The sequence below is a fragment of the Ambystoma mexicanum genome, chromosome 6q, assembly GCF_040938575.1.
Source record: "Ambystoma mexicanum isolate Mex_15411 chromosome 6q, UKY_AmexF1_1, whole genome shotgun sequence".
NCBI classification, from domain to species: Eukaryota; Metazoa; Chordata; class Amphibia; order Caudata; family Ambystomatidae; genus Ambystoma; species Ambystoma mexicanum.
The window spans coordinates 711,101,476-711,116,465 of NC_090937.1; the positions used below are offsets into that span (position 1 = coordinate 711,101,476).

The following is a 14,990-nucleotide window of genomic DNA, read 5'->3' on the forward strand; positions in this document are numbered from 1 at the left end:
CCAAAGGCTGGACCCACTCTTAGAGAGAGCAGAGCACAAATGCGCCCAAGATCACACAGTTACACTAGGCTTAGAAAGTCTTGCAGAGAGTTCAAAAAGAGGTTAGAGAGGCTTTAGGAAAGTTTAGCCAGGGTGTCCCAGACTAACCCAGGTTCGAAAGCCGGGGGCTAAATCTACCCCGTACAGTCGGTAGCAAGGGAAGCCAGGCGGGACACGGTACCTTAAGTGGGAAGGATCCTCCAGCGGTGGCAGTTGTTCCTGGTAGTGGGTGCAAGTTGCGTCGTCGTCCAGGGGAAGAGAAGATCTCGACTTGGAGGAAAGATTAAGGTTGTTGCACTACTAGGGAAGAAACCAACCGCGGAGTTTTCCGGTTAAAGGTGGTACCTTTGTTTTGCGGTCGTGGTAAAACGTGGTATCCCGGTTGCCGGGGTGCTTGGCACGGGCAAGGCGGCCACGAGGTACGTTGGGAAAGCGAAAAGACGGTGAAACTGGTTATCCCCACCAGTCAAAGGAAGAAGACTCTCCGGCGGGAGATCTCCTCTGTCGTTGGGAAAAGTGGTGAGGCAGTCCAGCAGGGCTCCACCGGTGGTGGTGTCGTGGCAGGTCGGCTCAGCTTCTCCCTCGTCGGATTCTTAGGTCCTGTGGCGACTTCTGAAGTTCCAGTCCCCAAAGCCCTGCTTTTATGCAGCAAACCCCCATTCACTCAGCCTAGCTGTCACTCAAAACATGCTAAGTGGTGAGCCGGCCGGCTCACCACTTGGGCCAATCAGGATGGAGTGTGACTTGAGTTGCCTAGGCAACTCAGTCCAGGGTGCTTAAATTTCCCTCCACCCCTCCTAAGTACCCCAGACAGAGTGGCACCACTTTGGAGGGCTTCTGTGGAGAAGCCCGCCAAAAAGTGGAACAAAGGGCTCGACTTGGGTTGGAGTCACAGAAGAGAACACAAACGCCATTTTAGAATCAAGTTTTGGCAAAAAATACCAACCGGAGAATATTCATTAAATAAACCGGCGGTATGTTCGAGACTACCGTAAATAATTAAATAAAGGTAGTAGCCTAAAACAATGGGAAATCCCATAGGAAAATATTTGCGGTAGAATATAAAAAGTAGTATCCACTGCCACCAGCCAAAACTCGATCAGGGGGGACGGAGACATGCCCCCTCAACTAACAGACCCCGGGACAATTGAATTGCCCCAGCCAGTACGTCCACAATATAATGGTTTGTACTGGTTCTGTTCAGAATTTAAGACTAGTAAAGTCAATGGTGACATACCCTGGGACTGACTACTGTCTCCCAGGGCATGTAAAGTCACCATTGACTTTACATGCCCTGGGAGACAGTAGTCAGTCCCAGGGTATGGAGTCTATACTGGGGGGTCACTATGACACCCCTGTGTCACTGCACTGAGGGTGCTGTGTAACACACATCACAAATACACATGAAGCCCTATGGAGTAAAAGACCCCATAGCCCATTAAACACATCTAGATTCAAAGAAACACACTCAAATCATGCCCAAGAGTGAGGGTAAAAGAGTCTCACTCTTGGCAGGAGAAAAAAATAAACCCCAAAAATCCAGCAAAGCTGCTGGGGGACTCACTAGGTTAGGACATTCAGCCTAAACAGAGAATTCTCCCCAACACACACTTTACCCAAAAACTCCACTTTGGGTACTACTAAAACATTCTTTCAGGAAAGGAATGGCTTGTCATTTGCAAGTGTGAGCCACTTTTCCATATTCTCAGTGGCAATGGAGTTAATTGTATGTCCCAGTCCGACCCTGGATGATGTGCAAAAAATCTTATTTTAATTGAGTAATTAACAACACAACGATGTGAAGTGTGACACATGCAGAAGGATATGGGTAATCAATGTAAACCACGGTTCCATCGAACAGATGGGCTGTCTTTTCGGCTGGTTATACTATAGTAAGGTTTGAGTAATATTAATTCATTACAAAACTCGCAGTGCCCCATAACTCATGCAGCATTGTTATCAGTATTCAAAGAACGGCATGGGTCAAACAGGCTGCCCTAAAATCCTTTTGAAGTGTGACACATTGTTGTAGGGGGATCTTCCTCAGCTAGATAAGTACAACACCACATTCTGCAGACAAAAGATGTCTTGTTGCAATGTGGGCATCTGTTAACCCTTATGGCAATGTCACCATGACATACCATCCTTACGACTGAGTTGAGGTACAGGAACATTGTCTTTGCTGCCACTGCCTTGCATCTAGAGTTCTTCCGTGTGTCTTGCTGCTATTCTTCATCATATACCCAGGTTCAAAGAAAGGTGTACAAACAATCCATACTAAAGCTTAAAGATGAGGGTGTGTCAAAAATTATTTGCTATTGGGACAACTTATGGGTAATAGTACAAATGAACAAAGTAGCAGTGAAAAGGACGAGACATCAAACATGGAAATCACACGGTTTGTAAAAATGATGAAATGGAAAGAAGTGGACAGCATTTTCTTTCCACAATACATGTTTAAGGACGGCATTGCAAATAATTTTTTAAAAGAAACCACATTGATTGAGAATGCCCACCGAAATGCAGATACAAGCTGTAGATCCTTTGGTGCACCAAAACAATGCAATTATAAATCCATTCATAGCTATATGAATACCTCCACCTCAATCATGTGTCAAACATGTTTTTAATTCAAAACTCTGCAGAGTAACCAAGAGTATTAATTACAAGTTAATTACCCTAGTGACTAAGGGCCCCTTAGTCCATAGTCCCCATTCCTCCATACTGTATGGGCGTCCCTCGCTAGGGACGGGATACTGAACCTTTTCCACTAGAAAAAAAAAACGTTTCCCCCCCCTTTAAATCTAGAGGCGCACAGGGGTGCAGCCCTGGGAGCATGGGCTCCCCCGACTCCGCCCACCGGCACCATTCCTCAGTCCCCCTTGAGGCGTGGACAATATTATAATTTTCTAAGTGACACCAGTTTTATTAGGGGGTGGGGGGAGGCTGGTGGGACGTATGGAGGAAAGGAGACTATGGACTAAGAGTATGTTAGTCACTACAGTGAGTAACTTGTAATTACTCTCAAATCCCGTCCCCTTTCCTCCATAATGTATGGGCGATTACAACTGAATGTAGCCCCAGGGTGGAGAGGTGACCCTCCTTAAGAAAACAAGTTCCTTAATGCTGCTTGCCAGAATGCCGTGTCTAACCTGGAGCCGGCATCCCAACAGTAGTGCTATCAAAGAGCAGAGGGGGTGGCATCAGTGGCCACACTGCTAATGACCTGCCACGGTACGTGTCGTTGGCAGACAACCGCTGTGGCCTTGGCTCTGAATGTGTGGGAATGCATAATTGCCGGAGGTGGCTTGCGTTGCCCTTCCTAATCCTCCTTCAGGAGGCTACCATCCACCTTACTATGGAGGCCTTGGAAGCCCGATATCCTGGCCCTTACCTTCTGAGGGTGATAAACAGAGTGTCAGACTTGCAGAAGCTCTTACTCCTGTCCAGATAGAACTTTGGCGCTCGTCTAGCATGAAGACAGTGCAGAACTGTCTGAGCACCTTAGGGTCAGCAAAGAAACTAGGGAGTACTATCTCCTCATTTAGATGGAACGCAGAGTCTACCGCAGGTACGTACGCGGGATGCGTTCCGAGGACCACTCTGTCCTGTGAAAGGTAGTGTAAGGCTAGGGTGCCATCAGAGCTTTGATTTCACCGACACAGCGTGGAGACACAAGGCCTACCAAGAGGGCTGTCTTAATAGTGCCTAGCCTGATGTCCACAGACGCCATTGGCCCAAAGGGTTTATGCGCCAAGGCACCCATCATTATGCTGAGGTCCCACACAAGGTGTGGCTTCCTGATGGGAGGGTAGAGCCTGGAGAGGCCCGTCAAATGTCTTAACCAAGGATTGGAGGATGAGAAAAAACATCCTCCTTGGAGTTCCGTTAGGCCCGGGTTTCCAGATAGGCTTTGAGGGCGAGCCAGATGGTCACCCACTCGAGCCAGTCGATGAGGACCGCCTGCTCCTGACAGAACCCTCTCCGTGGTCCCTGTGGCTGTCCAAGGTAGCTTCCCATCCTTGCTAGGGATGAGTCCGTGGGGATGGTAACCGGTGGAGCTGGCTGATGAAGGGGCCCGCCTACCCGTAAGTTGCTGTCCGTTCTCCACCAGACTAGGTTGTGAATGCGATGCAGTGGAATGCTGACTGGCTCCGCCTGGGAAACCTTCTCCCGATTCCAGGAAGCTGCGCAGTGTAACTGCAATTTAGGCGTTGGTACCACCATGCCGAGGTCACTGTTCTGCTGAGAAAATGCCCCCGGGGCCTCCGATGGCTGTGATCTGGTCCTCTGAGGGGAAAATTCTCCTGGAGCTCGTATCCCAGATGAGGCCCAGGAACGTTAGAGTGCATGGGGCTCCAGCTGTGACTTCTTGAGATTGATGGGAAATCCCAACTCGTGTAGTGGGAGCATAATGTAAGTTATTTCAATCCGGCACACACCCAAGTCAATGCCTAGCATGTAGTGCACAACTGGAATCCTCATTTATTTTTGTCTAAAAGTCCTTTATTCTGAACGATATACCACTCATATCACATACTTCGCCTGGAACCCCCCCCACCCCCCGCCACACTGAACCAGGAATAAGTCTGGTTTGCAAAGGTAAATATTTATTTATGTATTTAAAATTCAATCACAAAATGTTTTAATAGGTACACAACAATCACCAATGGGTGAGGTAACACTGAATAATCTCTTTAATACATGAGGACTAATTAGTGAGCAAAACAATTCAGCACAGAAAATAATACTTTTGTGTTGGTTCAGATCAAATAGCACTGTAGTTAGAAGCAACAAATGGTTGTTTGGCTCCACCCCTTGGTCTCTCCCTGGAAGCCCAGGAGCCATCCCCCTATTTGTTCCTTGCAGAGGCCATTTACGACTGTCTTCACACTTCGAATTTCCTGAGCTGCAGCTTGTCATTGTTCCTTTTGACTCTGTAGACCAGGTTCTTTCCTACCGTGTAATTAACGCCTCTGCATGATTTCCTGCTGGGGGGGAAGACCTTCCTTCTGTGAGAAAAACCTGTTATTCAAGTTCTGCAGCTTCAGCCAGGTTTAAATTAATTGTTAAATTCTGTGGCCTTTTCCTTAGCACAAAACAAACTTGTTGTGTCAAATACAGCTAGAATTCTCATTCAAGATTTTAAACCATGGGATCAAAACAATTACAATCTGGGTTACTATAAGTAACAGGCCTCTTAGATTGCAAACATTTGACTTTCAGTTTATACATGTTAAAGTTTAATCAGGACGGGGCCTGGTAGGCGGATTACCGCCGGCAATGCCGCCGATAGTGCTGCCCTTCTACGCAGTGTCTGATAGCATCTGTCGACCCCCTCGGCCTCATGGCCAGTAGCTGCAGGAGCCTCGGCAGGTGCACTGGTACGAGGACCTGAAAGGTCCCTCCCGCTCCTACGCTTCCTGGGAAGGGAGTCACTTATGCTGGGTACGTGTTGCATACAGGCGGCCCCTCAGACATCTGTCCGTTACTAGTGTGTGGCCCCCCAGGCGTAGACCCGGTAATAGAACCTTGCAGTCCCTCCGCGCAGTGTCTAGTAGGATCTGGCGACCCCTCAGCCTGACGGCCGGTAGCTATAGCAGCCTCGGAACCTGCACTGGTACCAGGATATGAAAGGTCCCTCCCGCTCTTGCGCCTTCTGGGGGAGGAGTCCCCTTTGCAGGCTAAGTGGTGCATACAGGGGCACCCTCGGACCTCTGTCCAGTACTAGGGCAAAGCCCCCCGGTAATAGAGCCTTGTGGCCCCTTATCGCAGTCACCAGTAGGATCTAGAAAACCCTTGGCGTGGCGGCCAGTGGCTGTAGTAGCCTCAGTACCTGCACTGGAACAAGAACCTGAGAGGTCCTTATGTGCCTGGACTTGTCCGGACAAATTCCTTTGAGTCCTCTGGCTTCCAAAGAGCCCCGTCCACCGGGCTAACCTGCTCTTCAGAGTGTGTTGTAAGCGCATTGCACACGGTACAGGACTCCCAGCCGTGGTCAGGGCCATGGCAGCGGAGGCAGAGAGCGTGATGAGACGTAGGGAAGAGCCCCTTGCAGGCTGAGCACCTGCTGGAGCCTGCTTAAGTAGAACTGTGTCGGGGAGGAGCATGGTGCCAGGGGACAGAGGTATCCGATTAAAGACAAGAAGAAGATGAAAAGAAAATACTTATCCGGGGAAGAGCGCGTGGAATTACAAGGCCAGAGGCCTAACCCAGGAGCGGTGGTGAAAGCGGTCCGATCCCATCGATGCAGAAAAGAGGACTGATGAGTGGCGCCAGTGGGCGGAGTCAGGGGAGCCCATGCTCCCATGGCTACAACCCCGCGCGCCTCTAGATTTAAAGGGGAAGAAGGTTTTTTTCTGGTGAAAAAGTTTCCGTCTCCCGTCCCTAGCGAGGGACGCTCTCCAACAGTATGGAGGAATGGGGACGGGACGCAAGAGTATATAATTGTACGGTGATGTACAAAGTGATTTGGTAATGCAACACTGTAGCTTCTGAAAATTATTTCAATAAGTAAGAACAAGCCACCAGACAAAAAATTATAAGAGCTGAGAAAGGTTCCATTGATAAGCATTGAAAGCGAGTGCATATTCCATATTTTAACGGCTACAAACAAGAGATGGCATCAAGACATTGAGAGCATGTAAAGGTGCAGTGGTCACAAGAATTTATGGCAGGGGCATGTCTTATGATCTGTGCCAAGACAGCAGTCATGTCTGACTGTGCATTACCACAAGATGGCCATACTGAACAAGGCTGGGCTAGAGAGTTCAGTGTATGCAAAATAAGCGATGCTCCATATAAAACGCGATTACAGTCCATCGCTAAGGGGTGTGGAACATGCCTACAGACAATTTATGGAGAAACAGAGTGGTGACAATTCCTTTAACCTTACCACTCATTTGGAAGCTATATCAACTAGAATTGGCTCTCCTGCAAACCCTGCAGATTGTCTGCAGTAGAAGGGTAAACTAGATGGGTCACAATGACAACACTTCAACTACTAATATGAAGCTCTCGGCACTGCCCATCAGGCAGAGCTTACATGCCACGACAATCAACTGCAGGGGTGTAACAAGTCAGTCTAGCCTTTGATGATTCAGGATTTCGAAGAAATGCAGTTCTCTCCATGTCCAGTATCAACATCCTAACATTTTGCCATTTTCAAAATGGACCCCTCTGTAGTCAAGCCAACTGTACATATAAACTACGCCATTGTTCCTGTAAATCTTTGCTATCAGTGTGCAATATGTGGTTCTAGCTTAAAAAGAACTGTTCCAGAGGTAAAGAAGCAGAAAGACGGACTATTCACTAGGTGACGTCACTTCTCCCCATGGGGGAGCCCCTTCTCATGAGGCTAGGGAGGTGAGGCCACTACCAATATGCTGCCTAGTGGTGCTATAATAAGGAGAACCTCACGGGGAGGGACTCCCCTCCTGTGGATAAGGACGACCACCTGGGTAAAAGTCAGCACAGCACCCTGAATCCCACCCTCTCGAGCCTATTTCCACCTTTCCACCAACCTCCTCCCCTTCATAGCACTTCTAATTGTTATTGTAACATTATACCAGTTATTTCTACTGAGCCAAATAAGACTGCCAACAGTACAGATAATATGGCTAACTCCAGTACTGGCATAAAAAAGATCATCCAAAGCATGAAGATTACCAGCAAGGCCAGTACTGAGACGAGGTGGCCACCAGGAGCCATGACGAATGGCACAGAGAAGATACAGGAACTGTAATGACTTCCGCTAGAGAGTCATCATGAGAAATGTATAAAAACGGACAAACGACTTTGACAAAGGGAGCTGCATACCTGTATGAATTGCAGTCCAGCCCAGGAAGTTCAAAGGAGATGCGGAGGACGCAGTCGGAAAACAGAGAGCAGTCCACTCCCAAAGGCAAGAGACTGACTACGGGAGTCCTTTGCCCGGTGTTGTGGAGCAGGCCAAGGACATGACTGGAGTCGGGGAGACGGTGGTGCGACCTATGGGAGGTGGACCGAGCAGTCCAGTAAGAGCGCCTACACTGTCTGGGAAGAGACCAGGAAGAAGGTGCACGGAGCAAGAGCAGCATAAACTAGAAATGCCTGGACAGCCATGCAAGAAGAGGCAAACATCCAGGAAGAATCATTCCAGAGTCCCAGAGGAAACAAAGGTAACAGGCACATCACAGCTACCAGTAGGGGCTTGGAGTTGCAGGAGAGAGATCAACTGCACACGGATAATGATCAGAAGCATCTTCCTTGTGGCAGTACTTGGGAAGAGGGTCAACCAAGTGGACCTAGTGAACAGGGAAGAAAACCGAGGATCTGGGACCCGAACCGAAGGATGCCTATATTGATAAGAGTCAGCTTCCTTGTGGCCGTACTTAACAGGGGAGGAAACCAAGAGGGCCTACTGAAAGAAAAATATAAACTAGGGTCTGGGACCAAAACCAAGGAAACTGATATGAGCATATAAGTTATCGTCCTTGTGGCAGTACTTGGCAGGAGAGTTACTGAAAGAAAAATATAAACTAGGGTCTGGGACCAAAACCAAGGAAACTGATATGAGCATATAAGTTATCGTCCTTGTGGCAGTACTTGGCAGGAGAGTTAACCAAGTGGGCCTGACAAGAAAGGGGAGCAAATGGGGTCTGTGACCCAAATAAGTGCAAGGTGAATATCGGAGGGAGGAACCCTCCACACAGTGGTAAAGAAAAGACCACCGACAGGCTAAGGAAAGCCTGGAACTGTTGCGAAAGTTGCTTAAGACCGGGAAAGGGAGTCATTCCCGCTGGACACAATTGGAACTTTGTTGCAACCATTATCCAGGTTGAAGGGAGTCATTCCCCTTGGATCCGGCTTGAACATTACCACAGACGCCAATGAAGGAAGTTATTCCTCCTGGCTACAGCTGGAACTGTGTGTAAACCAAGACCAGAGGAAGGTGGTCCTTCACCCTGGTATCAACTGTAGTCCTGAAGAGACTTTCATTTAAGAAACCAGGCGAAGGGAGTGATTCTTCAGGCAAGAGAACTTTACTTTTCATTAAGACTCTTTAGTTGTAGCGTAAGGAACAGAGGTAAGATTTTGACTCGGGACAGTGCTTTTTCAGTTACAGACATTCTGACTGACCCTATAGTTTTTAGTTTGAGGCAGGGAAACCCCTCTTAGAGTTAGGAATAGCTAGGTTTTTATTATTCAATACAAGTCTTTGACAACAACCATGGCATCTCCTGGTCAGTTGCCTTCTTCTGCACACTTATAGGCCAACATACAAGAAATGTAAATGTTCTTTAATTTCCAAGGTCATAACCCTTAAAGCAAATATTCAATTCAGAAATTCAGGAATGCCAACAAGGTAAGAACCCCACAGAAGTTTCAGCTAAATGTCATAGCTGCCTCTTAGCTAGTCTCTCCTCAAGGTTTGCAGACGTGATTTTAAGTGCATCAGATTGAGATCTGATAAGCATGTAATCAGTCATTTTCACTCAGTAACATTTGTGATATTAAATTAGAACATGTCAACCTGAAAGAAGCGGATGTCTTCAAATCTGAGAATGTATCTTACTTGTACATGAGCGAGAGTGCACTGATTTCCACTTGACCAACCCATTCCTATTTTTAAAAAAACAAGCAGAAAAAAAAGACATCAAGTTAGCATGATTTTATTTTTAACTGTAAAGGGACACACTCATCAAGCACATACTTTTCTCAATGATCAATATTATCATGTCATTGAATATATTTTCTACAAAATGGCCACAATCTGGTCAATAATGCAGAGAAAATGCAACATTGTGGCCCATGCAATGTCATAGACAGCTATTAAGCAAGATGAACACGGTACAATACATGCAATCATTTTTTTCAAATAAACCTCTGCTAACAGGAATGTTGGCAAACTATACCAAAACATAGTGCCCCAGCATTAAATTAATTGCTGGTGAAATGTTGCACTTCCACCTGACCCACATGATGACCCATACCATGATAGAGAAGGCCAAATCATTATTACAACATGTTTATCATAGTAGCAGTAAACAGGGATGGAATAAGTAGGTCATATCAGATTAGAATCTAAGCTCTTTCACAGAACGGTCTTCCATTAGGAGTACGGTGGCAACGCCAACATCGGCTATTTTTAATACCTCCTGTTTTGATAAGACTTAACCAAGAGCTGCGATTGCTCGGAATATTTTCAGCATGGGGTGCATGCAATTGTGGCTTTACTGGATTTATTTAAAATACCATATTTTTACTGTTCCTACTGAGGCCCATTGCAAGGTCATCTATAAAAAGCCCACAAAAGTGCTATTGTTTTGATGCAAGGCTTTTAAAAAACCTAATTTGGGTTTGTAGCAACCCAAATACATCCCCATATAATGTAAGCAAAAGCACGAGGCGGCATCTGTTTCCAGACAGCAGAGCAGAAAATGAGGGGGTACCTGGCAGAGTATCCCATCCAAATAAATGTGCTGTCTGAGTACGCACGTGCGACAGTGTCTCTGCAAGGGCGTCTCTGTGCCCGACACAAACCTGGATATTATCGCTCACAGTAAGGAAGCCTAATCATGATTAGGGCTGTGTCGAATAGCATATTTAGTATTCGGCTGAATAGGACTAGTTTTTCAACTATTCGGCCGAAGCCGAATATGAAGGCAAATAGTTGTTTTATTTGATAAATCATGCTCCAAACTTGAAAAAACACACTTATTAAAAAAAAGCACAATTCTAAATGCATTCTATAGTTTTATTTCTCTTCGTGGTAATCAATGCAGCATCTTTATTTAAAGTAGAATAGTCAGAAGAAAAGCAGATATAACCAAAATTAAGGAACCACATGTACAGAATGTTGTTGCATATTCAAAACCAGTGCCATTCAAAGTAGGAGGCTTCACAAATGCAAAAGGACTAGGTTGTAATGAACAAAATGGATATTGCAATTTGCAACCTGCTCTCACACACTGGCCCACTTTGGAACTGGAGAGATTACCCAAAATAAATTCCTCTGAGAGGCCTGTTAGGTGGGGGCACATTACTCTGCCTGACATAACCGAGCCCTGCTAGTCATCACTACCTATTGTTAGTTCTTAATGTTTCTCCGCGGGCATGGCCCATAGGAACAAATGCTGCTCACATTTCACTTATCCTCGCCACTCCTTCACGCCAATATACAAACATATGCACCTTATCATTCCGGATATATCAGATAATGTTAAACTCAGGACTCAAGTCCTTAAAAAAAGGAAAAGTGGGGACTATGACGTACGCAATGGGAAGTGACATGACAGGAACTGAATGTATCCTTAAGAGAAATAAGCACGCTGGCTTTTCTAACAGAAGAAAGTGCGCATTGCATTTAACATTCGCTAAAAGAAAAGATTTTCCTGTATTGTTACTGGCTAAGTATAAAAAGTGAGCACCTTTTATGTCTAGGAATCTGTAACAAACATGCCCTAAAGAGCATATTACAATAGAAGATATTTAACAGCTGTGTGATACAAATTTGTCTGGTCTTGTGGCTAAGTGTCTAGTGTAATTCTATTCAGTTTTGCAAACTGAAATCTATATTTGCCTTTGAGTTCTTGTTGCATTGTATTCAAATGAGAATGACAAAGTATTCAGCAACAGCCGAATAGCACAAAACTAGTCGGTCGGAGCCGAATAGCTTTTTTTCAGCCGGAATTCAGCCGAATACTTACTCAAAGCCGAAGTTCGGTACACCCCTAGTCATGATAGCTCTCATCTGAACTCGCACCTTCAGACCAGACTGCACCTTCTAAATCCAACAACTGAGCAATATTGAAGGGGTGTTTCACCCCCCACACACACACCCTGAACCTACGCCCCTGCTTGGGAGATCATGGTTGCTTCCTGTGTGCTTCCTGTTTGCGCAAGTGATTGCAATGAAGAGCCCAAGAAAGTTTCTTGTGTGCTCTGCTGGCCACAACTTGTCACCATAGGTGTGAACTATTAAGGAGAGGAGGGTTGCATCTCGAAGCTTCCTATAATCTCCCGACTGGAGGGCGAGTGACCCCTCTCCACCTGCAACCTCTGCCTCACCCTGATCGAGTCCATTCCTTCCCATTTCGGAAGCGCAGGGTGCAATTCCTTTGTTGGTGCAATTGAAGGGCAAGCTCGAACCGCCCCCTGAAAGCTTACACAGCAGACATTTGTGACTCAGATACCAAAACACCAGGTGAAAAAAATTGAAGCAGCAAAAAGCTAAGAGATGGGAACATCAGTCGTGCTATTAGAAGCAGCTACTGAACAGTACCATGAAAGACATTCGAGCAGAAATCAGAGTGCTCTGCTGAAAGGCTAAATCTTCCATCGCAAAGCTGTGAGGTAAAATCGAGAAGGTGGAGGATAGAAGTGAAATCGTTGAGAACAAGCTATCAGAGTCAAGCCTCAATGTTATGAAATAGGTTTCTTTATACAAGTTTCCTTCCATCGATATCAATGTAACCACCAGGTAAATGCTGTGGGGTGAACCCTATACTGTCTTTTTGAGCAAATTGAAATCTTTTTGCATTATTTCCTTGGCTGAACTTCTTTGTTTTGGGACACTGGACAGCCCATAAGGAGTGCGTATCATTTTCAAGATCCCCTTACAGTGAAGTTCGGCAGGGATGCTTTGTGTCCCTTTTTCTGCCAGAACCTTTTTTAAAACTTTTTTTTTTTTTTAACCTTTTTGGTGTGCCTAGGAAGTGGTGGTGGCAGCAAACAATGTGTTTACCTTTTGATTCAGTGACGTGCATTCACGTTTAGTTTTTACTACATAATGACATATTGAGAACCATATACTCAAAATGGCAGGGCCATATGCGTTCGCCCTGTCATTTGGCCATCTTATTGCTTGGTTTTATTCCTGCCTTCTCAGATCAGGAAAATGCCATATAATGCAAGCACTTTTGCAGAATTCAGTTTGAATTCCCGGGCAAAGTGAGCATGCGCACAATATGCCTGGAATGCAGGGGCTGGTAGCGACTGTAGGATGACTCACCAGACCAAAAGAGGCCTGCCTGGAGCTGTGCCTTGCTTCTCACCATTGTAGATGGGGGGCCAAATCGAACCCTCGTGCCCCCCCACATGACCCTCAGCACAAATGCAGAGAAACGACAGATGTGCCTCACTTCTAGGCCCATCACCACGAACTTCAATGTATCGCAGGTGTGAGAAGCACTATCCACTCAGACAACCATTCAGATCATACCCAATAGATGACTTGGAAGATATGGAAATTACATCGATCAAGCTAGTCAACTGACTGCAAGGTGAGGAATCAATCACCACAGGCATCACGACGTAGCTGCATTATGCATGAAGTACATACTCATCCATTCATGAAGTTACATGAACCTGCACCAGTTTATTGCATATAGGTACGAAGCAGACGTTTATGACCCACGTAGCTAGAGGACAGATACACAAACATATATCGGTGTGTTCATATCGTTCACCAAAGCTGAAACCGCAATATGCAAAGAGTTCATAAATTTAGTTTGCAGATGCTTGACTGCTATTAGCATGGAAAAGCCATAGGAAATGAAGTTATAGGTCTCTGAAATGGATGGCAAAGGAGAGACAGGCTTCGAACACATAGAAAAGCGGACACTATCACGGCAACCAGAGGCGAGCAGGATTAAGGCATTCAGCCAAGGACAAGTTGAGACCGGAAAGTTCCAGTTACCTAGACAATGAGCCATCTGTAGGAAGTGAAAAGGTACAGCCAGCCTGGTAACTGTCCAGGGTCACAGAGATGGGAGGGCACACTCCGCCCAATCCAGGTTCACCTTTCACGTGGGGATAATTTGATGCAAGGGCGAATGGTCTCTCTGCGACCCTGAAACATTGTAGATTGAAACTAGTAGGTGTGGTTTTAGGAGGGGCTCCTAGACATGGCTATTCAATCGTAGAACTAACCTGTATATTCTCTATATATAGCCTACCCAAACTGCCAAATGTAATCGGGTGATGTTTTTTTTTGGTTGGATGTTTTTTTTGGTTGGAACCTGACTCTTGACGTTGTGACGTCACACCGGGATAAAACTGGGTGACACATGCTTAGAAGGCGAGCACTACAGATGATATTTGTTTTTCTGGTGTTATCCCTGTCATTTTGTTTGCTAATAAAAGACAGTAACTTTTCCCCATGGCCGAGTGTTCCGTTCTTGTGGCGGGGAGTTGATGGGTCCAAGTGTTCTCTGATGATAATTGGGGTGACTTCTAGAGACCCCCACCCACCTTTACACCATGAACAACCCCTGTAGCCCTGTGATCGTGGTAATCTTCGTGGCTGATCATTTCTCTGATGTCCTGTTGATCTTTTTTTGTGGGACCTGCTGTGGCTGCTGTCAGAAGGTGTTGAACCTTCCAGTCAGAACCTACCTCAGCCACTGCACCTGCGAAGCAGTATCTCCATGGCAGAAGGGTCCCCAAGTGATTCTACTTGACCTTGGCATGGTCACCTGGAAAACTGGAGTAAGGGACCCGAGCTTGCATAACTTTTGTGTCCCCTCTTTCCCTTGCCTGGTCGTGATCGGTGAAGATCCACACATGGATCCCCTGGGGAGTCACCCGTTAGATATTTTGGTACTATTGTGTGAATTGTTTTATTTGCCTACTCTCTGTGAAGTTCATAGCACTTCTACAGCACCCCCACATCTACTGACGTCTGCCTTACTGCTCAGTCTACGTTACCATGGCAGAGTTTTGCTAGACCCAAGTTCACTAAACTGCCCATAGGGAAAGTTCCGAAACGCCATCTTAACACTCACTTAGTTGGAAACGTAGAATAGCAAGATTGAGCTGACAATGCAACCTAGGAATTCTAGACCTACTTGGAGCAAAAGGCAAGAGTCCGAGCAAGTAGAAATGCTGGTAAAGAAGTAGTTAATACATCTTTCCAGGAGAATAGAGGCTTTGATATTTGCCCAATGACCGATCACACAAGAGGTGGA

At 46.1% G+C, this 14,990-nt stretch overlaps 1 protein-coding gene across 2 annotated transcripts in view; it reads right to left on the reverse strand.

The window, feature by feature from the left end:
- OTUD4 (OTU deubiquitinase 4) overlaps positions 1–14,990 on the reverse strand; it is a 1,503,132-nt gene that overhangs the window by 1,218,612 nt on the left and 269,530 nt on the right. The window contains exon 4 of one of the 2 annotated variants that reach the window (XM_069631220.1): positions 9,596–9,642. In XM_069631220.1, coding sequence (XP_069487321.1) covers positions 9,596–9,642 — 47 coding nt within the window. Of the gene's footprint in view, positions 1–9,553; positions 9,643–14,990 lie in introns of those variants that run through there. The other variant, XM_069631221.1, reaches the window with a different exon arrangement.